General features: G+C 40.3%; 1 protein-coding gene across 2 annotated transcripts in view; it reads right to left on the minus strand.

Annotated features, from left to right (window-relative positions):
• SPAG6 (sperm associated antigen 6) overlaps positions 1-25,959 on the minus strand; it is a 116,803-nt gene that overhangs the window by 20,566 nt on the left and 70,278 nt on the right. For both annotated transcript variants that reach the window (XM_075827564.1, XM_075827565.1), the window contains 4 exons: positions 25,697-25,870; positions 23,591-23,743; positions 16,289-16,480; positions 1,377-1,493 (listed from right to left, as the gene is read on the minus strand). In XM_075827564.1, the coding sequence (XP_075683679.1) occupies positions 1,377-1,493; positions 16,289-16,480; positions 23,591-23,743; positions 25,697-25,870 (636 nt within the window). The remainder of the gene's footprint in view (positions 1-1,376; positions 1,494-16,288; positions 16,481-23,590; positions 23,744-25,696; positions 25,871-25,959) is intronic.

Here is a 25,959-nt window from a genome sequence, read left to right on the forward strand (position 1 = left end):
GACCACCAGGGATGTTACCATCATCGCGGAGAACATTTACCGTGACTATGGCCATTTTCCAGAGATTTTTTATTTTGCAGTCGATATTTTAAACATGATAAGATGCGGATATACTAGTGGATAGCGGCCCCTGGACTACTTATTTTTAAGACGAAGAAAGAGGAGCACTATTTAAAGGGGAAGTCTAATCTCGACGAGCGTTTTATTAAATAAAGCTAGCCCGGCGATTATCTGATCACAGGGGCTCCAACTTCAAAAACCCCTGACAATCAGATGTAATCAATCACCTGTGAACTTTGCATCCAGCCATTTAAATGAAAGACCAACCATGTAATACATTTAGGGGACTGATTCGCAAGAGGGGGAGCTGCTCGTTGTTAGAATCTCTCCATGTTGGCTCATAGAGAGGCATCCCAAGTGGGGACTCCCCCAACTCTATAACATCCATATACCCTAATAGAGCCTACGGACCAGGGTTGTCCTAATAAAGATTACCCCTTTAAGTGTAATCATGCTCCTACACTACTAAAAGTTATGTATCAATAAATTGTATCATCTCGTGCAGATGATTTCCTGTTAAAGATTTGGAAATAATAAATGGCAAGCTATAGTGAGTTAGGACCAATATGACTGAATACATAAAATAATGTAAGCACTCTGTGTAATTTGACGCTATGGAAATAAAAATCAATCAGATTTTTCTATGCAATACAGTATGCAGTTTATTTATTTTTTTAAATGTGAAAAAGGTGTAAAGTGTGCATAATTTATTAAAAGAAGTGTAAAGCAGAAAAAAGGTGTAATAAATAAAACTGTGGACAATTTAAAAATAAAGTTAAAAATGTGAAATTAAAAAAGGACTTGGAGGGGAAATGTCAGTGTGTTGAAAAAACCTTGACAACATAAAATCTGCAATTGCTATATAAAGATAATAGTAATAAAGTTCATGCGACCTGTACTGATGCCAAACAATTTTATTCTAAAGATCTGAATAGAGGTGGTTTATTGATGTTCTGACGAATCCTTTTGGCAGAAACGCGTTATAAAATATCACTTTTCCACATAAAAATGGGTGAAAACCTGTAATACCACACGTTGGACTCCCCGGCCCCTGTGTGTATGATATAGTATTGGATACTAACCTTCTTCCCTCTGAGTGGGACATTTAAGAAGAATAATGATGCACCTTGGGGCGTGTTGACACACTTTTCTGGTGCTAAAAGACACTAAGCCCTTGGCAGCATTCCTGGGAAATTTAATCCTTTAATGTACACCCCGGATCACACATTTTAGACAACGTCCCCGAAATGCTTGGCTGGAAGTGGAATCAATGAATGAGCAAATCCTGAGAGGGACGTTACTGTGCTGGGTCTTACCTTACTGAACTGGCCAACCACATGCTTGAGGATGTTGGGTGGAGCGTCGCGCAGCAGGGGCTCGAGTGCGGGCAGATGGGTGCATTTCTGCAGGATGTTTTTCAGGGCTTTCTTTGCCTGGTGAGTACAAACAGAATGAAAATTAGTAGGCATCTGGCTTAAACAATGACAAGGATTTGCAGTCATTCATTCAGGTCCTACATTCCACAAATTCAGACTGTCAGGTCATGCTTGTGTTTCTCCCCTTCTGTTAACCCTTTGTGAGCAGCCTGATGTCTATTTAAAATCACACTTAAGACAAAGTAGCTCCAAAGTCCTCAAAAGTGTAAAACAAATAATAATAGAAAAGCAGAAGAAATAAACAGTAAATATAAGGGCATCTTCTTTGTCTGGGAAAAATGGGTGAAGACCTATATGGATGACATTACAGCTCCCGTAAGGGTCGTCAATAGCATTTGTGGTGATTATAAGAAAGCAAGGTGATGGGTTTTTACGTCTGGCCTCCACCTACTTTAGGCATCAGCTGTTAGTCGGCCCACGAATACTCTGTACTTCATTTGGATCCGTAATCCCTCAAGAATGTAACATCTCTGATCTGGGCACCATGTACCTCGGATGCTCGCGGAGTATAATTAGGGTCAGATTCAGAACGGATAAATTCTCTATAGAGCTATAGTGGAGCTGCCGGAGGTGAACCAGTCACGGTACATATGTTTTCATTCATACATGGGCACTGTCACGCACAGGGGGCAGCTATTTGCTCAGACAATATTCATACGCTTTCTAGATGTACATTAAAAGTCCTTTAAAGTGTAGCTCCAGTTGTACCCTCCCGCCCGCACTGACATTGGGGTGGAGAGACGCTCCTGCCAGCTGGAGACAACGGTACGATGCCCAGAGAGTTTGGTACATCGGTCACTTGGACGTCGTATGGTTGCAATGTAGCTACACTTTAATTATGGCCCTCTTAACAGGGATAGAAAGGGAGGGGTTTTATTTCACAATAAAGTATTCTATATTTTCTATAAGGTTAAGTTCACACATTGCGGTAGAAAAACTGCCCGCGTTTTACAACTTTTATTTTAAAATGAGTGTGACTTTGCACAGCGGTTTTTGACCACATGGCACACTACCGCAATGTGTGAATCCAGCCATAAAACTTAATAAAATATTTCATAACAAAATCGTTTAATTGGGCACCTTATGGTCACAAAATCCTGATAGTCTGATGTGCTGACACTAGAGCCTGTGCACATTGATGGCAGATGGTGTCAAGGAATTTCCCATAATCCTTGAGAGCAAAATTGTGCAAAAAAGTCACTAGTGAGATAGGCAACAAAAATCATTATGTCTTGGCCACCTTTAAATAGGAGTATAATTTATAAAAGCTATTAGGTTATGAAAGTTATCCAATCACCCCAATGACACCGGTGGTTATACCACTGAGTAGAAGGACATTGTTATAAATGTTTTTAAAGGGAATATCTCATGTAGGTCATTTTAGTTTCATCAATTAGATGTCAGTCTTTGGGAGAAAAATGTGTAAATTCCTCTTTTTTTTTTCTTATGTTGAAATGTCCGATAGGTATGGGTCCCAGAGTATGGACCTGCATCACTCTAGAACGGGGCCCTCTGACCCCCTTCCTACCTTCTGCCACTGGGCTTCAACCACTGGCTGAGGAGGCGGCAGGGTTTTCCAGATTCCGCAGAGTGCGTTTTGTTACGATGTTTATGGAGTTCCCATAGAAGTGAATGGGGGTTCCGGAAACAGCGTTTTAAAACATGCCCGGCTGGTTCTGGAAAGCCCGACCACCTAGTCGGACAGTAGCCGGAGCCCAGCAGCAGTGGTAGAAGGTAGGACTGGGTCAGGGGGCTAGAGATAGGGGAGAGTGCCAGAGGTAGAACCTTCATCTACCTGACATTTATGGAATATCCTGCGGATATACCATAAATGTCTGAGATGGGGATACCTGTTTAATGGGAATGGAGTCCCGAGCAAATGCCAAGTTAGCCTGCCACCATTATTACCTGCCCTGTACTGATCACTAGCACGGATATCTGATAAATTAATGTCATGCATTGCTCCAGCCGACATTAAAGAAGCAAATTTAAGAATTTCATAGCTACAAAAAAGATCCTTTAAAATGTTTGTATTAAAAATGTCAGATATCCACTTTCAAATGCTTTCTTAATCACAGTAAATAAATCCCAGCTGCTTATATGGTATAAGCCTGGGAGTAGCCTGCCAAGAGGAGAGCAGGAGGGGGCACAGCAGGGTTTATTTAAAAGGATCTTACAGCAAAGTTTCCTGAAGCCAAATGGGGCACATACTGGACATTCATATACTTGAAGGCCATTTACCTACTTTCAGACAAAGCTTGGGAGGTTACAGAAAATGGTTATTTCTTAAGATATATATATATATATATATATATAGGCAGAACTCACAAAGGTTTATAGTGAAAAAAGAGGGTGCTTTACTGACCCCAAAAGTGCAACGTTTCAGCTTACACAACCTGAGCCTTTCTCAAGGCTTGAAAAAGGCTCAGGTTGTGTGAGCCGAAACGTTGCACTTTTGGGTCAATAAAGCACCCTCTTCTTTCACTATAAACCTTAGTGAGTTCTGCCTATTTACTGTTTGTTTTTATATATATATATATTTTATTACATAACTTTAGGACAGTCATATTGCATTTTTTGCAGCAAATTTAGCAAAACTGCAACATGTGAATAGGCCGCAAAACACAGACGGCACATGGATTTTTTTTAACAAATCATGAATAGAATGGGTGAGACTGATCTGCAAAAACTCACCGGTATAGAACCTGCTCTGAGCTTTGTGGATAAGGCACACAGAACTGCAAACGGTTATTAAGATCAGGGGCAAAGAAAAAAAAAAAGTCAGAGTCCATAGCAAATATTCCATAATGAAGTCATCAGAAATGAAAGATCGGTGGCATGCAACATCAGTTGCTATTTAATAAAGTGAGAATATGGTACCTCACAGGCATCGCACAGGGTCACTTGGGGTGGACAAGCGACACACTGATGTTGTAAACTTGCCAGAATCTACACAAAACTTTCCGATAAAGACCCACCAGAAGGTCTTGTATTCTATAACATGGTCCAAAAACATACACACTTGGGCCACTTTTATAGAAAGCCTATTAACGGACTTGTATGTGCGTGTCAGAAATAGTGAAATCACAGGGACTGATGTAAATAGTGGCAATCGCCGTATAGCACTGCGGAATAGGTTTGCTCTAAATAAGCAACAGAAGATAAATAAATCACAGTGAGCGAAGTCGAGTGCAATAATAGTGAATAGGAGCGCTTGCTGTCAGTTTGTGCTGTACAAGCTTGCAATGCATTCATTTCCCACATGGCTTCACTAACACAACTAAACATGATCTAGAACAGGCTGTTATTTCAGTGCTGGATAGAGACAACTGCTCTGAAGTTTGACAAATAAAGTGGTTGTTTTAATGAAGTGGGCATGTATCCACTGGGAACGCAGCGGAGACCACCAAAATCACTGGCGATGTGTAAAGCAGAATTAAATCCAGGTGTCAGCTGGGGGAGTCAGGGCTGACACTCACACAAGCACACGTATAGCACAGACGAGAATGACTGCTAGGCAGACCGGCAATGGTCCGCGTAGTGAATGTTACACATTCAGGAGAATTTCCTCCAAAATCAAAAAAATCTCCAGTAAATAAACATCTTTCAGTTGTCTACTGCTGTCAAGTTGTGCTCATTTCTAATTAGCCGTTTCAAACTCATCAACTTCTAGCAGCAGCCCCTGAAAAGTACTAAAATGGAGACCGTTCAATAAAATAGATTTACAAAAAAAACAGAAGAAAATATTTAATGGCAAAATGCACTATTAACCCCTTAAAGTGGATCTGTCTTCATATTGTGCTGACCGTGAATACATATGGAGCCCGTCACCCAGCTCCCTTATGAAACTATAGCCAAACAGCACAATATTTCGGGTCGTTTAGACCATTAGTAGAGTAGACCTGTATCCCACACTAAGGCAGCATAGTATAACAGATTTCCTATTTTGGTCCTGTAGGACTGAGGTTTTTTTTTTATTTCAACATTCATTTTCCCGTCGGCGTGACTGTATAATGGCTTGTTTTAGTGGGACGAGTTGTACTTTTCAATGGCTTAATTTTGGGGTAAGTATAATTTAGTGTTTAACTTTTAGAAATTTATAATACATACATATATATATTTATACACACACACACACACACACACACACACATACACACACACACACTAGTTCTCAATTAATTAGAATATCATCAAAAAGTTAATTTATTTCAGTAATTCAATTCAAAAAGTGAAACTCATATATTCTATAGATTCATTACACACAGAGTGATCGATTTCCAGAATTTTTTTATTTCAATGTTAATGATTATGGTAACAGTTAATGAAAACCCAAAATTTTCTCTCAGAAAATTAAAATATTAAATAAGCCCAATTTCAAAAATTATTTTTAAAACCGAAATGTTGGCCTACTGAAAAGTATGTACAGTATACGCACTCAATACTTGGTTGGGGCTCCTTCTGCATGAATTACTGCATCAATACGGCGTGGCATGGAGGCGATCAGCCTGTGGCACTGCGGAGGTGTTATCAATGCGGTGTGGCATGGCGGGGATCAGCCTGTGGCACTGCTGAGGTGTTATCAATGCGGCGTGGCATGGCGGGGATCAGCCTGTGGCACTGCTGAGGTGTTATCAATGCGGCGTGGCATGGAGGCGATCAGCCTGGGGCACTGCTGAGGTGTTATCAATGCGGCGTGGCATGGAGGTGATCAGCCTGGGGCACTGCTGAGGTGTTATGGAAGCCCAGGTTGCTTTGATAGCGGCCTTCAGCTCGTCTGCATTGTTGGGTCTGGTGTCTCATCTTCCTCTGGACAATACCCTATAGATTCTCTATGGGGTTTAGGTCAGGCGAGTTTGCTGGCCAATCAAGCGCAGTGACACTGTGGTTATTACACCAGGTATTGGTACTTTTGGCAGTGCGGGCAGGTGCCAAGTCCTGCTGGAAAATGAAATCAGCATCTCCATAAAGCTGGTCAGCAGAGGGAAGCATGAAGTGCTGGGAAATGTCCTGCTAGAAGCTGCGCTGACTCTGGACTTGATACAACACAGTGGACCAACACCAGCAGATGACACGGCCCCCAAACCATCACTGACTGTGGAAACTTCACACTGGACCACAAGACACTTGGGTTGATACCTCTCCACTCTTCCTCCAGACTCTGGGACCGAGATTTCCAAATGAAATGCAAAATTTACTAAAATCTGAAAACAGGACTTTGGACGACTGAGCAACAGACCAGTCCTTGTAAAGGCTTAGGAAACCTTTGCAGGTGTTTTGTGTTGATTATCTGATTAGTGTCACACCACGAGGCTACAATCTTCAACTTTTACCCCATATTCTAATTTTCTGAGACTAAATTTGGGGTTTTCATTAACTGTAAGGGTATGTTCACACTGCTTAGCAAAATACGTCTGAATATACGGAGCTGTTTTCAGACGAACACAGCTCCTGATTTTCAGACGTTTTTGTAGCAAATCGCGTTTTTCGCGGCGTATTTTAAGGAAGTTATTGGAGAGGTTTTTCAATGGAGTCAATGAAAAACGTCTCCAAAAACATCCCAAGAAGTGACATGCACTTCTTTTTCGAGGGGCGTCTTTTTACGCGCCGTATTTTGACAGCGACGCATAAAATTACACCTCGTTGGAACAGAACACAGTAAAACCCATTGAAAGCAATGGGCAGAAGTTTGTAGGCGTATTAGGGGCATTTTTTCAGGCATAATTGAGGCGTAAAACGGGTATGTTCACAAGCAGTGTTTTCAGGCGCATTTTGGCGTGTTTACGCCTCGAAAAACGGAAGCTGAACGCCTACAAACATCTGCCCATTGAAATCAATGGGAAAAATAGCATTAAGTTCATACAGGGCGTCTTTTTACGCCTCTGTTTTAAAAAACGGAGCGTAATAAGACGCTTTGTAAAAAGAAGTAGCATGTCACTTCTTGAGGCGTTTTTTGGAGCTGATTTTCCACTGAACACTATGAAAAACGCCTCAAAAAACGCCTCAGAAAATTCCTCCTGCAAAAACTGCTCCAGACGTTTTTTGCACAGTGGTTTGACAAAAACTTGTCAAAACACTCGTCGAGGCATTTTTTTCCCGTTTCTGACAGATTGAAAAGGGGTTTTGGAGGCGGAAACCGCCTCAAGATAGGTCATGTCGCTTCTTTTTACCGTGACGCGGTTTTTCCGCTCTCGGTAAAAAAAACTCGTCTGCCTCCCAAGGGAGGCATTTTTCGGGCGGTTTTTGACGAGTTTTGTGGACCGATTTCCGCGCCAAAAAACTTGTAAAAAAACCTCTGTGTGAACAGGGCCAAAAGAAGCCTCAAAAGAAGCTCCAAATCAAAAGAAACTTAATTTTCAGCTTCAAAAACGCCTGAAAATCAGCTCCGTATTTTCAGACGTTTTTTGTTAAGCGTGTGAACATACCCTTACCATAATCATCAACATTAAAAGAAAAAAAATGCTGGAAATAGATCCCTCTGTGTGTAATGAATCTACAGAATATATGAGAGACGCTTTTTGAATTGAATTACTGAAATTAATTTACTTTTTGATGACATTCTAATTCATTAAGGACTAGTATATGCAAATACACACATTATATACATATATATATACACACACACACACACACACACTTTATATTGTTTTTAATTTTAGATATTAAATTCACAAGTTGTATAAATACAGAATATTCATAAATCAAGAATTTTAAACCAATATTGACTTTTTTTTTTTTTGCTGCCGCACCCCAAAAAAAAAAAAGCCACTTTTTCTTTTTTGTAAATGTTATTTTCTTTTAGTATTCATTTGATCTATTGAAATATATACAAAAATATTCTGTATGTATGTGAAATCTGCAATGCATCCGCAACATTATCTGCAATTATTGACATTTCTTTTCCTCTGTATTAAACATCATTGTCCCTTAAGATATAAAATCCCAAGTAAATAAAAGACGTTGCGTTATTTTCTGTCAAGTAAGATACGATGCAAGTAAATTAGGTTCTATAAAATCCCATTTACATGTTGCAGTAGAAACTTGCGCGGATGTGAGAAAGTACTGCGTAAATTACCACCCACTTTATTGCAAGCGATGACATCTGTATCTAAATAAACACATTAACTTATTGAATATCATTTTTCTAGGTTGCGATGGAGAAAATATTTTGCCATTTTGTGAACATAAGGGTATGTTCACACGGGCTATTTTCGGCCGTTTTTCGGGCTGTAAACGGCCGAAAAACTGCCAGAAAATCGGAAGCAGAACACCTGATTTCAATGGGAAAAACGGCATTCTGTTGCGATGGACCGTTTTTTTTACGCGGCCATTTTGAAAAACTTCCGCGTAAGAAAACGGACGCGTAAAAGTGCAGGTCACTTCTTGGGACGTTTTTGAAGCTGTTTTTCTTTGACTCTATTGAAAACTGCTCCAAAAACGGCCGTAAAAAAACGTATTTTGAGACGTTTTTGAGTTTGTGTGTGAACATACCCTGACGCTAAATCTTCACATTGGGTGTCACTTTGGTATCTGAACAACAAATTTTAATAGTTCTGCAATGACACGAGCGGGGGGATGTGACTAGGCAGATGTGACATTCAGGAGTCTGGGAAAGGGGTCTGGAAACCGCTGTTTAAGCTGAAATGGCTTTATATTCGTTACGACATGTGACTTTGGGAGGGGGCTGTATTATAAATCCAAAAATCATTTTTTTTCTCATTGTAATGATTGAATGATTGAATTATACTGCAAAAATATTAACCTAAATCAGAATATGTTCATTGTGAAATCAAACATATGTATCATAAAAAACAGACGGAATGCAATATAGGACAAAGGCCTTAATAAAATAGTTTCTTTTTGAATGAAGTGTGGATGCCAGAAGATTAATGGATATCATATTGTTTTGCATTGATAACATTGCAGACTTACAGAATGAAAAAATAAAAGGCAGTCATATCCCTTGAAGGCTGGAAGGTTTAGAAGTTGGGTCCAAGGAATTGTTGCCAGCAGACAAGCACTTACAGATAAGATAATTTCTGCTGCTCTGCTAAGCAAACCCTGACCCGCCTGACACTCCTCACACTCCCGTGGGCTTGAAAAGGTGATTTTGTTTATTTGAATAGTCAATTCAAAACACTGAAAAATATATAATAATTAATTGTATACAATTATGAAAACCTGGTTGCTTTCTTCCAGAAACAGCGCCTCTCTTGTACATGGACTGTGTCTGGTATTGCAGCTCAGCCCCATTGAAGTGAATAGGGCTGAGCTGAAGTACAACACACAGTCCATGGACAAGAATGGCGCAGTTTCGGGAAGAAAGCAACCAGGTTTTTCTAACCTCATTAAAGCCATTCAACACAATGGAGGATGTTATTTTTCTGTACATTTCTTTATTTATTAGAGAAAATGCCTGTCTGGAGTCTAGTCAATAGCTGAACGCATGCATCAGATTAATGCCGGCAAATCGTCTAAAAGGATAAACCTTAAATATTCGCTTATTATTTTCTTCAATTACATACCATTCGATCAGAAAAAAAACAATAGCACAAAAACAGAGAAATCCGTCAACAAAAAAATCAGTCCAAAATATTCCCACCTATACACCAATCCCCCAATTCAGCCAACCAGGGGGGAAAAAAAGGAAGAGGCAGGACATCCCTACAACAAGAACGGAGTCGACCAAATTTTCCATCTTTCCTGAAAGAGAACCGGGTCTCGAAGTTTATCAGCAGCTGCAATCTTATTCATCAAAAACAACTATTTTTTTGCTAAACTAATCCCTAATAGAGCCAAATTCTTACCGGCCAACCTTAAATCTGACCCTAGAATACACAGTATAGGATGCGGAACTACCTTTACATCAAAGCAAAAAGAGATGTGCCAAAACATTTTGCCAAAAGCGATGTAATCTATGACACCTCCAGTGAAGATTCATTAAATCCGCCAGTCATTTTGGAGTAAAATATACCATATAAAATATAAATACCTGAGATGAACATAACAAGGGATTATGGGTAATTTTACATAAGGATTTCAGAGCTGCCATCCAGTCTTCTGACAAATCTGGACAGATTGCTTTCCATTTTCTAAACCCCCCCCCCCACCGTTTGTTTTCCACTCAGAGAAGCGGCGCCCGAGTTATTTGGCAGCTGATCTCGCACTCTCCGCCACAAACATGAACATTCATCAAGGGGGATAGTTATGATCTTGACAAAGACATCACATCTAATCTAAAAGATTTTTGAGATAAGCAACACCTGAAGCACCTGGCAGCTGCTTATCACCCTCCTTGGAAATATCACGCTGGTTTAGCTGAGTCAGTCAATTGTAGAGTAAGGAAAGACCGCAGTTAGGGCAGATACAGACGGACGTTGCGTTTTTGCGCGCGCAAACAACGCTGCGTTTTGCGCGCGCAAAAACCATTTGACTGCTGCGTGTGTCATCCGTGTCTGATGCGCGGCTGCGTGATTTTCGCGCAGCCGCCATCATAGAGATGAGGCTAGTTGACGCCCGTCACTGTCCAAGGTGCTGAAAGAGCTAACTCTTTCAGCACCCTCGACAGTGAATGCCGAACACAATATCGAAAAACCTGTTGAAAAAAAAGAAAAAGTTCGTACTTACCGAGAACTTCCCGGCCGTTGCCTTGGTGACGCGTCCTTGGTGACGCGCCTCTCGACATCGGGCCCCACCTCCCTGGATGACGCGCCAGTCCATGTGACCGCTGCAGCCTGTGCTTGGCCTGTGATTGGCTGGAGCTGTCACTTGGACTGAATTGTCATCCCGGGAGGTCAGACTGGAGGAAGAAGGCGGGAGTTATCGGTAAGTCAGAACTTCGTTTTTTTTCCTACAGGTTCATGTATATTGGGATCGGAAGTCACTGTCCAGGGTGCTGAAACAGTTTAACTCTTTCAGCACCATGGACAGTGACTATCTCCTGACGTCGCGTACCGATAATTTTTTTGCCGGGTACGGCCAAAACGAGTTCGGCCGAACCCGGTGAAGTTCGGTTCGCTTGTCCGGCTTCGCTCATCGCAAAGACACTCCGTTTGGATGTTCGGAAACAGAAAAGCATGTGGTGCTTTTCTGTTTACATTCATCCTTTTGACAGCTGGTGCGCTGTTTCAGTCGGTTCGCACGGAAGTGCTTCCGTGCAACCTGCGTGGTTTTCACGCACCCATTGACTTCAATGGGTGCGTGATGCTCGAAATACGCAGAGTTATTGAACCTGTCGCGCTTTTTGCGCAGCAGACAAACGCTGCGCAAAAAGCACGGACTGTCTGTACTGCCCCATAGACTTGTATTGGTCCATGCGTGCCGCGTGAAAACCACGCGGCCCGCACGGACCGAATACACGCTCGTGTGAATCCCCCCTTAGTCAAATTATTGGTTGGCTTAAAGCTATCTAATGTCTTTGTCAACAGCCCTCATTTCAGTGGGCACCTTAACCCCTTAATGGCCAGGCCTTTTTGCACGTCAATGAACAAGGATTATTTTTTTTTTTTCACGGTCGCATTCCAAGAGTCGAAACTTTATTTTTATTCCGTCGACATAGCCATATAAAGGGCTTGTTTTTTGCGGGGCGAGTTGTATTTTGTAATTGTAATTGTATTTTTAGATGCTTATAATATATCGATTAACTTTTATTAACTTTATTTTAGGAGAGAATTGAAAATAAGCAGCTATTCCAGCATTGATTTTTACGTTATAAATTTACGCCGTTTACTATGCAGCGTAAATAACATGTTAACTTTATTCTATGGGTCAGCACAATTAAGGGGATACCAAATATGTAAAGGTTTTATATGTTTTCCTACGTTTGCACAATACACCGCGGTCCAAATTATTATGCACATTGGATTTAAGTGTCATAAACATTTAATTATTAGTTTTTCAATGAAACTCATGGATAGTATTGTGTCTTAGGGCTCTTTGGATCATTGTAATCAATCTCAGGCACCTGTGATAATTAGTTTGCCAGGTGTGCCCAATCAAAGGAAAACGACTTAAGAAGGACGTTCCACATTATTAAGCAGGCCACAGGTTTCAAGCAATATGGGAAAGAAAAAGGATCTCTCTGCTGCCGAAAAGCGTGAAATTGTCCAAGGTATTGCACTAGGTATGAAAACATTGGATACTTCAAGAAAACTTAAGCGTGATCATCGTACTGTGAAAAGATTTGTGGCTGATTCAGAGCACAGACGGGTTAGTTCAGATAAAGGCATAATGAGAAAGGTTTCTGCCAGACAAATTAATAGGATTAGGAGAGCAGCTGCTAAAATGCCATTGCAAAGCAGCAAACAGGTATTTGAAGCCGCCGGTGCCTCTGGAGTCCCACGAACCTCAAGGTGTAGGATCCTCCAGAGGTTTGCAAGTGTGCATAAAGCTATCATTCGGCCACCCCTAAACAATGCTCACAAGCAGAAACGGTTGCAGTGGGCTCAGAAATACATGAAGACTAATTTTCAAACCGTGTTGTTTACTGATGAGTGCCGTGCAACCCTGGATGGTCCAGATGGATGGATTAGTGGATGGTTTGTGAATGGCTGTGACATCAGCAAGGAGGTGGCGGAGTCATGTTTTGGGCTGGAATCATGGGGAGAGAGCTGGTAGGCCCCTTTACGGTCCCTGACGGTGTGAAAATGACCTCTGCAAAGTACGTCGAGTTTATGACTGACCACTTTCTTCCGTGGTGCAAAAAGAAGAACCGTGCCTTCCGTAGCAAAATTATCTTCATGCATGACAATGCACCATCTCATGCTGCAAAGAACACCTCTGTGTCATTGGCTGCTATGGGCATAAAAGGAGAGAAACTCATGGTGTGGCCCCCATGTTCCCCTGACCTCAACCCTATTGAGAACCTTTGGAGCATCCTCAAGCAAAATATCTATGAGGGTGGGAGGCAGTTCACATCAAAACAGAAGCTCTGGGAGGCTATTCTGACATCCTGCAAAGATATTCAAGCAGGAACTGTCCAAATACTCACAAATTCAATGGATGGAAGAATTGTGAAGGTGATCTCAGAGAAGGGGTCCTATGTTAACATGTAACTTGGCCTGTTAAGTTTTTTTTGATTGAAAGAGCTTTTGATTTCTGTAAATATGACCTCCTGATGCTGCAAATACAACAAATTACCATTTTAGTTCTCTTTACAACCTTTAAAATGTTTTGATCTCTGTTGTGCATAATAATTTGAAACAGTGCATTTTGAGTTTTTTTACTTCTAAAAAAAACTTCTGTTATCATTAGGAGATGTGTTCAATAAAATTTTCATTATACTCCAACGGTTGATGGCTTGAAGATTATACTGACTGTCATTTGCATAGACTATTTAGGAAAATCAGCGAAAAATAACATTTGCATAATAATTTGGAACGCGGTGTAAAAACCCTTTTAGAAAAAAATTACTTGTTTTTGCATCGCCGCATTTCAAGAGCCGTAACTTTTTTATTTTTCCGTCAACATGGACGTATGTGGGCTTGATTTTTGCGGGCCAAGGTGTAGTTTTCATTAGTACCATTTTGGGGTACATAGGACTTAAAGATCTTAAAGATTAACTTTTATTTATTTTTGTTATGGGGGGAAATGGGAGAAAAGAGAATTTTGCCGTTGTTTTTTTGCGTTTTTTTTGGACGCCGTTCATACGGCGGTTTAATTAATGCGTTCATTTTATTGTTCAAGTCGTTACGATCGAGGGGATACCATATATGTGTATGTGTGATTTGTTTTGACACTTTTACTAAATAAAACCACTTTTTGGGGAAAAAAAGTAGTTTTATTTTATTTTGACTGTAAATTATTATTTTATTTTTTTTCACAAACTTTATTTAACTGCTTTACATTTTTTTTTTTTAGTCCCACCAGTGGACTTCACTATGCGATCTGCTGATCGCATATATAATGCTTTGGTATACTTTGTATACCAAAGCATTATTGCCTGTCATGACCTAACAGGCATTTGCTGAAGGCAGACCTGGGGGCCTTTGTTAGGCCCCCGGCGCCCCGCAAATTCTTTGCGGGGGCGCCGATGGGGTGACAGAGGGCGCTCCCTCCCTCTGTCAAACACATTAGATGTCGCTATTGACAGCGGCATTTATTAGGTTAAACTGCTGGAATTGGAACGCGCTTAGATTCCGGTAGTTGTGGCAGGAGCCAGGCTGTGCATAACAGCCGTGCTCCTGCCGCTGATCGCGTGGGTACACTGGCAGTACCCACGCGATCAGAGGATGCATATATCCGTCCTTTTGCGGGAACTAGCACCTGCACAGGACGGATATATCCGTCCTTCGTCGTTAAGAGGTTAAAGGGGTTTTCTAGGACTAAATCATTGATAGCATTTGCCTAGGATAGCCCATTAATGGTTCATCGGTGGGGGTCTAAATGAATGGGGCTTAGCTGAAGAACCAATCCTGTATTGACAAGACAAAATCTTCTGTTCTAGGGACACATTCTATTGGACAGTAGTAAATAGAGAACATTTCAGTTTAACTCCTGCAAGCCCCAAGGTGCTATGTTAATCTAAGTTCAAGTCAGTAGAACCGCCAGGGGTCCAGGCGGTTGTTAGGCAGTGTATTCCTAGTAACCAGACTGTCTGACAGCAGAGATGGATAAAAGCAGCAAGACAGAATTTACACCGTGTCAGCTAGTGTTATTAACCAGAACTGTAAACATTTAGGTGGAGAACCTCTTTAAATGTTAGCGGTCACATCTTTTGACATGTTTATTTTAGTAAACACTTGTATTCTCCATGAAATTATTCTGGAACATCTTTTCTTAAAACTCTGCATTGTACCGTTCCTCTGTTATTCCTCCTAGAAATTTATGAAAAATTTGACAACTGGGTGTTACTATTTCCCTTATCAAAGGTGCGTGTCCCTACACAGTCTCACTCTGTCAGCTCTGATTGGACAGTGTCAGTCTGTGTAGGGACACACCCCCAACTGGTCACACCCAGCTATCAATTTATTTTTAAAAAAATGTTAGGAAGAATAACAGAGGAATGCAGCGTTTTAAAAAAAAGATTCTCCAGAATTATTTTTTAATGGGGAAAACAATTATTTACAAAAAAAAAGACATGTCAGGAGACCGCACAGATCTTCTTTAAGGTTAGAATACACGGCCCATGAAAATTAATGTATTTATTACATTACAGACTATTCTATTATATTTTTATCTAGCATATTTTATCCCAGCACTGTCATCTATTCAGTCTGTGTGTGTTTTGACTCGGTTCCTTTTATTGTGAACATTAGGGGAAAAAAAGAAAGCCTCTTTTTCAAAAGTTAAAAATTAGAAAATTCTGAAAAAAATATATATGAAAAGGCCATAAATTTCAACCTATCTAAAAAGGAAACATGCGGCCCAAGTAATAAAAAACTACATTTTTTTTATACCTTGATATGGAATGACGTGTTGCTAAGCATTTCATCGCTTGAATCAGCTTTTTAATCCGGTTCTTTCATTGACTTTAGTGTGAAATTGAAAAACATTTATAGCAAATTTTTTCCAATTTGGGAGAAAAAAAAAAAGAAAAAACAAAAATTGACATGCCAAAACAAGGGTGAGCCCCGGACAAAGTAGAAAAAAGTGGAAATGAAAAAGGCAGATGCACACACAGTTCTATTCATACTGTACGAGCCTTATAGATTTTGATAAATGATCAGAGTTTTTCTATGATGGGTACGATCATTCATTAGACAGCAGTAAAATCTTGAGAAGTCATTGTGACAAGGGAGGAAGTAGATTAATATGGACTAAACACAGCGGCTGCAAGTAAAAGGGACATTTACCTTGACTTGAAGGTCCTCTGAGCTTTCGGTGTCCATGTAAAGAGACAGGAGCTTTGGAAATACATTTGCTACAGCGACAGCACGTGCGTGCTCCGGAGTGTGTCTCCCAATCTGGCCAAGGGACCAAGCAGCAGCTGCCTTGATGTGATCCTCGGCTTCCTCTGACAGGCAGATGGCTAATTGAGGGACCCCCTGCAAGGTTCAACGCAATTGTTCTTAGTGAAAAGCAATGCATATCAAGTGATCTCACAAATAACACAGAACATGAGATAGAAATCGTGTCATTTTCTTGGTCTCCTGTGTCTTACTAACTAATAAAGAGGAAACTTTGGGAAAAAAAATGTGAAAAAAAATTTGCACGCTTCATTAATAATCTCCATAAAGATCAAGAACAAGCTTTTTGGGCTACAATGGGTTAAACGTTACAGTTGACATAGAGATTAAAATGATTATTCCAGTCCATACAGCTTGTGAGCAATATTGTCGCATTATGGCTTCTCTTCCAGGCCGAGGAGCAGAAATTACTGGCAGGCGCGAGCGAGGACGGTGATTACACGTTATTAAAAAATAGACACTCGGTATTCTCAAGCAGCTTTCGAGTGAGAAATAATAAGCGTGAGGGTTCGAAGGTCATCACAAGTCAACATTCAGTTATGAACAAAGGCAACAGTGATAGATAGATAGATAGATAGATAGATAGATAGATAGATAGATAGATAGATAGATAGATAGATAGATAGATAGATAGATAGATAGATAGATAGATAGATAGATAGATAGATAGATAGATAGATAGATAGATAGATAGATAATATACACAGATAGATAGATATAATGATATTTCTTATTTCACCTATAAATCTTGCACACTACTGTAGGGAATGATCTGACAACGGGAAAAGGAAAGATTCTCCTTAAAAAAAAACTAAAAAATGTAAACGCACAAAAAAAAAACCATCCATTAACTATGGGGAGGAAATGAATTCCTAAACTCTTGTGATGAGTTTCCATTAATTTCTTCAAGAATTTTTGTTATTATTTTTTTTTCACTGGAAGGAGAAATGTAGCAGCCTACATACATCCTGATGGATCAATTTGGAATTTTTATATTAAGGTCAATTGTTGATGTAGTTACCAACCAATGGGGAAAAAATAAACTTTAACCCCCTAGCGAAATAGCACGTCCTGGTCCGGAGATGAGGGGGGGGGGGTGATGTATGTATAATAAGTGCAAAGCAGTTACACAAATTATGTTTGAAACACTGGAGGCCGGATTTAGAGTTTTTTTTTTTTTTTTGTTAGCCAGAAGTCAGAAGTGGTTTTAGAGGCTGGAATGACACGCACAGTTTTGATGCAGTTTTTTGAGCCACACAGAGGATTGTATAGAAAAGAGAGGAGACCTAAATCTTTCCTTATTCGCACATTCTTTGCTGTGTTTTTGTGTGTTTTTCAAGGCATTTTCAACTATGTTTTTTAGTGTGGCCAGATGTTACATTAAAGTTTAAAGCGAAATATAAAATGCACTACACACAACTGCATTTTGGTTTGTGTCGGTTTTGGGGTAATTTTGTAGCCAGGGGCGATTTTTTTCCAAACGTAGGATGCTCTGAGTATGGCGTTTTTTTCAGGTATTTTTTCTCTATAGGAAAAATGGCAATAAATAAAAGCACGTACAAAATAAAACGAAATGAAAAACGGCACTAAAAATGTCAGAAAATTTCTTTTTAATAACGCTAGAATTTTTAGTGTGTGAAGAAGGCCTTATATTTTTCCTTCTTTTTGGATTCACTTCTGTATTTGGCTAAAAAAAAAAAACTATCACAAATACTGCATGTGTGATTCCAGCCTAAGGCCAGGATCACACAAACTGTTTTGATGCAGTTTTTGGGTCAAACACAGAAGTGGACACAAAAGAATGGCGGTGCATCAGTCTTTTCCTTATACCGTTTCTTCCTTTTGGATCCACTTCTGACTTTGGCTAAAAAAACGGAGTCAAAAACTGCATCAAATCTATATGTGTGATCCTGGCCCAAGAGTCGATTTACACACTACGGTCGTTTTTCTTTTTTTTTTTGCCACAAGTTTTGTAATACCGTGGCGTTTTGTTGCAATTTTTCAAATATCATGTCTAGAAAATGCAATATGATTGTAATGTGTGAATGAGCCATTAGAGGAAAGACGGATAGCTCTCTTGGATCCTAGAATTGGCAAAAAAAACAAAAAAAAACGAAATTTGTAAATTTAGCATAACGAAAAGGAAAATCCGAAAAAAATGACATTCTTGATATCTCAACAATACGATGGGTTTTTTTTTGTTCTAAATCTTGATTTTATTTGTGGAAAAATAGGTGCATTTTTCGGATATTTCATCCATTCAGATCCATAATAAAAAACCATGAGGGATAAATGAGATATAGATTTTGTACATTTGTTCTGCTTTCTACAGCTCAAAATATCCACAGTATCCATACGGCATTTCTTGAAAGCATTTTAAATAGTTTGAAAAAAAAAAAAAATGTGAATGAAGCAGAGCCCGGCCTTTTCTTACTTGCTTCTGGTAAAGCTGGGTGATGACCGGTACAGATCTTACAGACTGGACCAGAACATCTTGCTAGTCATGAAGTAATATTGTAGGGTGGACAGGGGTGGCACATTCTCTATATAACCATTAAGGTTGTATTCACACTGTGCGATTTTGTTGCACGGCCGACATCCGCACCCAAAAAAGGCATGCAATTTTACAGCGACTTGCAAAATCACGGTAAAAACACTTTCATCAGGCAGTGGTACAAGAAAAAGTCAGAATCTTCCAAGAAAACCATGATTTTTATGCAGGACAATGCTCCACCGCATGCATCGAAGTGCTCCACTGTATGGCGAGCCCGTAAAGAATAATGACATGGCCCCTTCCTCACCTGACCTAAACCCTATTGAGAACTTGTGGGCCCTTCATAAACGGCAGATTTACAGTGAAGGAAAACAGTGCAGCCCTCTGAACAGTGTCTGGGGGGCGGTGGTTGCTGCTGCACAAAAAGTTGATCGTCAATAGATTAAGAAACTGACAGACTCCACGGATGGAAGGTTTATGACTATTATTGAAAAGAAGGGGGGCTATATTGGTCACTGATTTTTATTTAATTTTTTTTAAATGTCAGAAATGTTAATTTGTAAATTTAGAGTTGTTTGTTTATTATTCTCACTTTAACAGATGAAAATAAACAAGTGAGATGGGAAAAGTTTCCTTTTTCATTTAGATACATAATAATTCTGCACACATAGATATTCTCCTAAGAACGCCAAAACCTCACTTTAACTTTCTTAAATATTCAGGTTTGAGGTTTATTAACATTTTGGATTGACTGACAGCACTGTAGTTGTTCAATAATAAAACGAATCCTCAAAAATACAACTTGCCTAATGTGCGCAGTGTAGTTATACATGGGTTGTGGATACATTACTACCTTAGCTAGGCAGATTTGACATTGAGGAGTTTGGGAAAGTTGGGTGGAGCTGTAATTGTGGCCATATTGATCCGCACCCAGCTTTCCAAAAAACAAACAGAAGAAGCACTGATTTTATTTACTGATAATTTCCTCAATTTGGTAGGAAATTTTCTATAGGTCACTTCGAGATTAGCTTAGATATAATGGCCTCCTTGTGTGTCGACAATTATTTATTTTCCTAAATGTATATTTTTGCGGAGTGCTCATTTTGTGTGTGACTTCTCCTGCCAGATGAAACCGGTTAAATATGCGCTAATGCGAAGAGGATTGAAAGCACTTCCATTTAATGGCAATTACAGACAGTGCCCCAGTTCTACACACTGCATGCTAATCTCTGCCCATCAGAGACCTGAAAGGGTTACAGTTTCCACCTGTATGTCAAAAGCAGCTGTTCCATTTGTACTTCAAAATATGCACGAGGGAATATGGAAACATTGATTTTTTATTTTTTTTAAAAGGACTAAATGGTCTATTGTAAGCTGCAAACAACTTGTGGCTTAGGTTGGCGAGGCCTGCTGGGATTTCTAGTTCCACGTCAGCTTGTCTTCATCTGTAAAAAGCGGTTCGGGAAAAGGCAGAAATAGAGTACAAGAAATAAAGCATTGAGTATACGTACGATCAGTCGTAGTTAGCTGGATTCCTGAGATGGTAATTTAGAAGAAAAATGACCATGAGCTCAGTCCCGTTGATTTACAGCTGATAAGCTAGTTACTAGGACATATTAGTTACCTAATCTTGAGATGCGGTGAAAAGAAATGTCACAAGAAGCCAGAATGTCTATTAAAATACAGAGCTGCCTGGTAAACACAGTCCGCAGTATTCAGCAAGGACTTATACCTACAACTTATATGGAAAATACACACATTCTGTCACACAAGTACCCACAGGTTAAGCTTATCCTAAAGGGGCCGTGGTCAACAAATAATCACTATCTTATATAACACCGCTCCACCATTCCAAGAGGCCCCTACACAATGCACGTCCTTTAAAGGGGTTTTCCGGAGAGATAAAATTGATGGCCTATACTTAAGCCCCTATTACACCGGCTGATAATCGGCCAATGCAGTGAGCGCCGATCAATGAGACATCGTTGATCGGCGCTCGTTTGCTCCTGTCATATAGAGATATGGATGGGGACGAGCCGTCGTTATTCCGATCGCTCATCCCCATCCATTATTATCATGTCGCAGTGCGTCTCCCTCTTACAAAGGAGGAGATGTGCTGCCGACAACGATAATATTTTACTTTTTAAAACGATACGATCAGCAGATGATCGAGCGTTTGCTCGTTCATCTGCTAATTGCTGACCTGTTTACACAGGGTCATTATCGGCAACGAGCATTCTATGAACGCTTGTCTGCCCGATAATCGCCCAGTGTAAAACCCCCTTTAGGGTAGGCCATCATGTCTGATCGGTGAAGGTCCGACTCTCTCAGCTCAGCACCTTCGCTGATCAGTAGTTTGAAGGGGTCGCAGCGCTCGAGCACTGCTACCTCTTCATCGCTAACGCTCCATACTGCAATTGCCTACACACTTGCAGAGGTGGTTCAGATTCTGCAAGAAGACTGTAATTCTGTGAACTGCCTATACAAGTGTATCAACATTTTACAGCATGGAGCAGTGAAAGGAATGAAGGAAAAGAAATGATCAAAAGGGCATCGCGCCCCCTTTAAAACAGCTGATTGGCTAGGGTGTCGAGAGTCAGACTCCTACCGATCAGATTTTGATGGCTTATCATGAGAAAAGGCCATCAATTTTATCTTTTGTGAAATGGGTCAGACATCAAACGGTATCCTGCTGCTGTAAATTTTGGGGGAACTTGGCAGGAAGTGTTCAATTTCCCTACAGTGCCACCCCAAAAAAAGTGAGGCATTACATGGTGCCTATTGAAATCCATGTGCTGTCTGTGTATAGCTCGTAAGTGAAGTGCTCTTTAAAGCAAGATACACTCTCTGTAGCCGCTCTCTGCTCTGGCTAATAGATGAAGGTCCTGAACGTAAGACCCCAATCTATTAACTTCGAATTTCCTGAAAGGGGATTTGCGAATGAGTTTTCTAAGCCAGACAACCTATTTAAGCTGCCCATCACCCATGAGACAGAAGTTTGCCATAATAGCCAATTTCTACTAACTAGGATATATTATGCAAATAATTCTCAGGACATGAGATTGGGTATGTAGGAATTTTCTAACCGGTTCAAGATAATTCAGAAATGGCTAAATATGAAAAAACGCAAAAGAATAATTCAGGGACTTCCAGGCATCTTCCTTTAATTATTACATAATATTAATATCTGAAGAACAGCAGCAAATACATTAAAAAAGATCTTATGACAATTTACTCAGGGTAGCATTAATGAAGCAGAATTTCTGAGCCGGCGATCCCCAGAAACAGGATTAAAAAGTAGGCTCACTTTTCAGAATAAAGTAATGAAATGCTTAAATAGAAACTTTAATATAGGAAACACTCTCTTTAGATGAAGGGGACATCAGATCTTAACATTGTGGACTGTGGTGAATATCAAAGTCCTCAAGGAGAACACGTGTCATCAGACCATAGGCAGTTTTCATGACTGTCTACGGTCTGAAAGTTATTCATAGACTATGGACAGTCATAAGGTAAGTCTATAGTCATAGGGAGACTGCGTGGGATCAGAACTGCTCTGCAGTACCCTGCACGCTATCTGAGGGAAAATAAGTTCTATTTTAGGCTTTGTTGGAGGGAAGCCATGATAACCTGAGCTGTAGAGTATCTGTGAAAACCACATGGAGCAAGATCATTTTAATTATTTCCCAAAATAGCCACATATTGGTAAATCCAAACTGAAAGAGATTACTAGAATTTTGCTATTCTGCTCGTTTTACTTACAGAGATATTTGCATTTTCCCACTCAGCTGTGGCAGAAGTTTTTGCAAAAGTGGGAACAGGAAGTTCAGCCGTATCGGTTGTCACTTTTGAATGCGCCGGCTGCACTTCCTGTTGTCCGTTTTGCAAAAATGTCTATTGCAACAAAACACAATGTCAATATCTCTGTTAGTACATAAAACATAACTGCCAGTTTGGCTATTGCTCGGACTTCTGATCCTCTTTAGGGGCTGTTCACTAACTTGTTTGTTTTTTATACATTTAGCTTGTATGTCGGGAAAGCTTCTGGCGAATACGCTAAAAGTGTCTATAGGGCATCATTGTCAGACAGAGGCCAAAACAGTGTCTTTTTGGCCTCTGTCTGGTCGGTATATATCAGTATAGTGAAAAAAATAAAAATGGAATAGGGTAGTAGACTATTACATACCGCGGAGTCCAGTAAAATAAAAAACGTATATGTTAAATGTGCTAGCCTATTGGTGACAAGTGCCAATGTACGTCATTAAAAGGGCCATGAGAGTTCTTGAAGTTTTCTGTTATAGCCTATGGGTGACAGCATACGGTATATGTCAGGAGTTTGTCCCGGCATATACGTCAAACCTAGGTCAAAAAACATGATGCGAACAGCCCCTAAAAATAATGCATCTTACTGTATATTCTTAAAAGTAAGAACAAAGTCAACCTGCACCTCAAATAATAATCTAAACATACACAGCAAGTAATGTAACAAATTAAGCCTGGATCCAATGAAGTTGCTGCAGAAGCCCCAATAGAAGTGGCGCAAACGTCAACTTTGTTCTGGTAATTAAAAGAAGGAAGAGTAAATAGCACCAGGAGGATGGCAGCTGCTCAGACACCGTGTTATTTCCCTCCTTAATAGAAAATATTCCACAACCTGATGTAAGCAGGGGACACATTCTTCTCCAGTAACTAACCTTTGAGATTATGACGGCCATTGCAAGGTTCTCCGAATGAGCTGCTACATAACCCAACATCATGACCCCAGGAAGTCTCACATTCCCCCTGCTGTTCCCAATGCAGTCTATGACAGCGGCCACCCCTCCTGCATTTACGATGAGCTGGGACAGCTGGAATTAAAGAAGATAAGTTACAATTAACAATAAAAAATAAGCATACTCAAAATACGCAATTAATATAAAGATCTCTGAAATCCATGCTATACGGCTCGATTGGAGATGTTAGGTTTACTTTGAATTATTTATTTTTTGCCTTGGATTTGTTTAACATGTGCCTGATACTTTCTTCACAGACTGTTCACACGTACGGTCCAGAAACAGTGGGAAAAGATGTCAGGAGCAAAGAACAAAACAGCATCAAATAGGGCTAAAATTACAATGTTGACATATCCTCAAGCTTGTACATCAAAGTCCACCATTGCAGCATAAAAAGTTGTTTTTGTGTCATAAGTTTATTGTGATTTAATTTAAGGGTAAAATTACAATGTATTGTGCTGTACTGTTGGGCAAGCCCTTTCCATATCCCTATTTGGGCAAAGCAAGACAATAAGTGGGGGGCCCTTTGATCAAAAGCCTCCTCACCCTGCAACGGGGGCTCTGAAGGACCGGTCACTTTTGAAAGTGGGACAGTGGTGGGAACCCCTGCAATTATTTGTACTGAAGTACCTGCAACATGGGGAGATGGGGGTTGTCCGCTCATGTGGCTGGTACATCAGTACTTCAGGTGATCCTTCTACATAAACAGTCATTATACATCTAAGTTGTGAAGTTGTCCTGGTCTGTCACGCACCAAAGAGTTCTTAGGCAGGCAATACACATTAAATGTCAGCCGATTTCTAAGGCTACATTCAGACGAGCGTCTGCAAACTCGTACGTGAAACACTAACGTTTTTCAGGTCCGAGGTGCAACCGTGCGGGACGCGTTATTACGGATCCCTCACAGACTAGAGTCTATGGAGGGATGCGTGACACGCAGTAAGATAGGACATGTCCTATTTTTTCACAGACCCTTCACCCGCTCCGTTGAAACAACGGTTATGTTAACGGCCCCATTGAAATACATGAGTCCGTGTGACGGACGTTCTTTTAACGGCCGTCACACAGACGTGATACATGCTTGTCTGAATGAGCCCTAATGTGTATGGAGATATCTACATGCAGCTCCTTTGTTCGCTGCAGAGAAGCGGGGCTGGAGATTTCCACCGACAGTTTATATTCCTATTGAAATAAACTTGCATACTCGGCTGATGCATCTATGCATATTTATAGGGGAGCCGGGATTGTCCGCTAGAACTATAATCTGGGTGTATAGCATTTACTACAATTTGAGAGCAGAGGACAAATCAAGGACTTGCTGATGATTTTTAAGATTTGCCTTTTAAACACAAATAACATATGCCTCTAGTGGCATACGAAGGGTGCAGATTTTTATGCATCTGCAAGATGTCACAATTGGATCCCAGCTGGTTATCCGCAGCATTAATGCTTCATGACAACATATGACACGCTGTTTAATGCCAATTTGTGCAGAATCTCTGAGAACAGCGGAGTAAAGAATGGAAGAATGGGGGAGTGGGAGCATTTACAAAATTGTCTCAAAATTGTTGTGACATCTCGCAGAACTGCACCTCCTCCGACGTCTGTGTGAGCAATATATAGTAATGATCAGAGGGAATGCGGAGCTTTACATATTTCTATAGAACATAGAATTATTTCATTCTTTTCTAACTAAACATATATTTTACTTATATGATAATCACATCACTTGGTGCCGAATCAACAATTGGTATCAGCTTAGCAGCAACCCTTGAGGGCAACAGGTCGCTTCACCGCAGCCCATAGAAGTCATGCTGAGTCACATTACTGTGACGATCAACAAAAGAAAGGATTTAAATATCCCGCACACTAATTCATCTGATGATGACTCACATACAAAAAGGATTAAAGTATCATTTTAATTTGTAGTTTACTCCCTCAACCCACCAATCTAGCTCTGAGTGCTGCTATTAATCCGCGCTGAATTATATATTAACGCTTCACGTTGCTATATTGTAAAACATTTACCTCGGGTGTGTGTCGGGCAATTTCTCGGATTAGAGTGGCTGAGTTTTTCCTGACGTATTCGTCCGGGTCTTTCAGGCATGTTAGGACGACTGGGAAGATTTCAGCTTCTACCACCATCTCGGCTAAATCCACCGAATGCTTGGATATTTGACTTAAAGCAGAAAGCACCTGTCGCTGTTACGTAAAGACAATGTTATGGTTGAGGTTACTGGCTTTAGTAAATAAGTTATTTTTTCTATTATGAAAAGTTAGTCTACTTTCCA

This window comes from Rhinoderma darwinii, chromosome 5 (assembly GCF_050947455.1).
Source record: "Rhinoderma darwinii isolate aRhiDar2 chromosome 5, aRhiDar2.hap1, whole genome shotgun sequence".
Classification (NCBI taxonomy): Eukaryota; Metazoa; Chordata; class Amphibia; order Anura; family Rhinodermatidae; genus Rhinoderma; species Rhinoderma darwinii.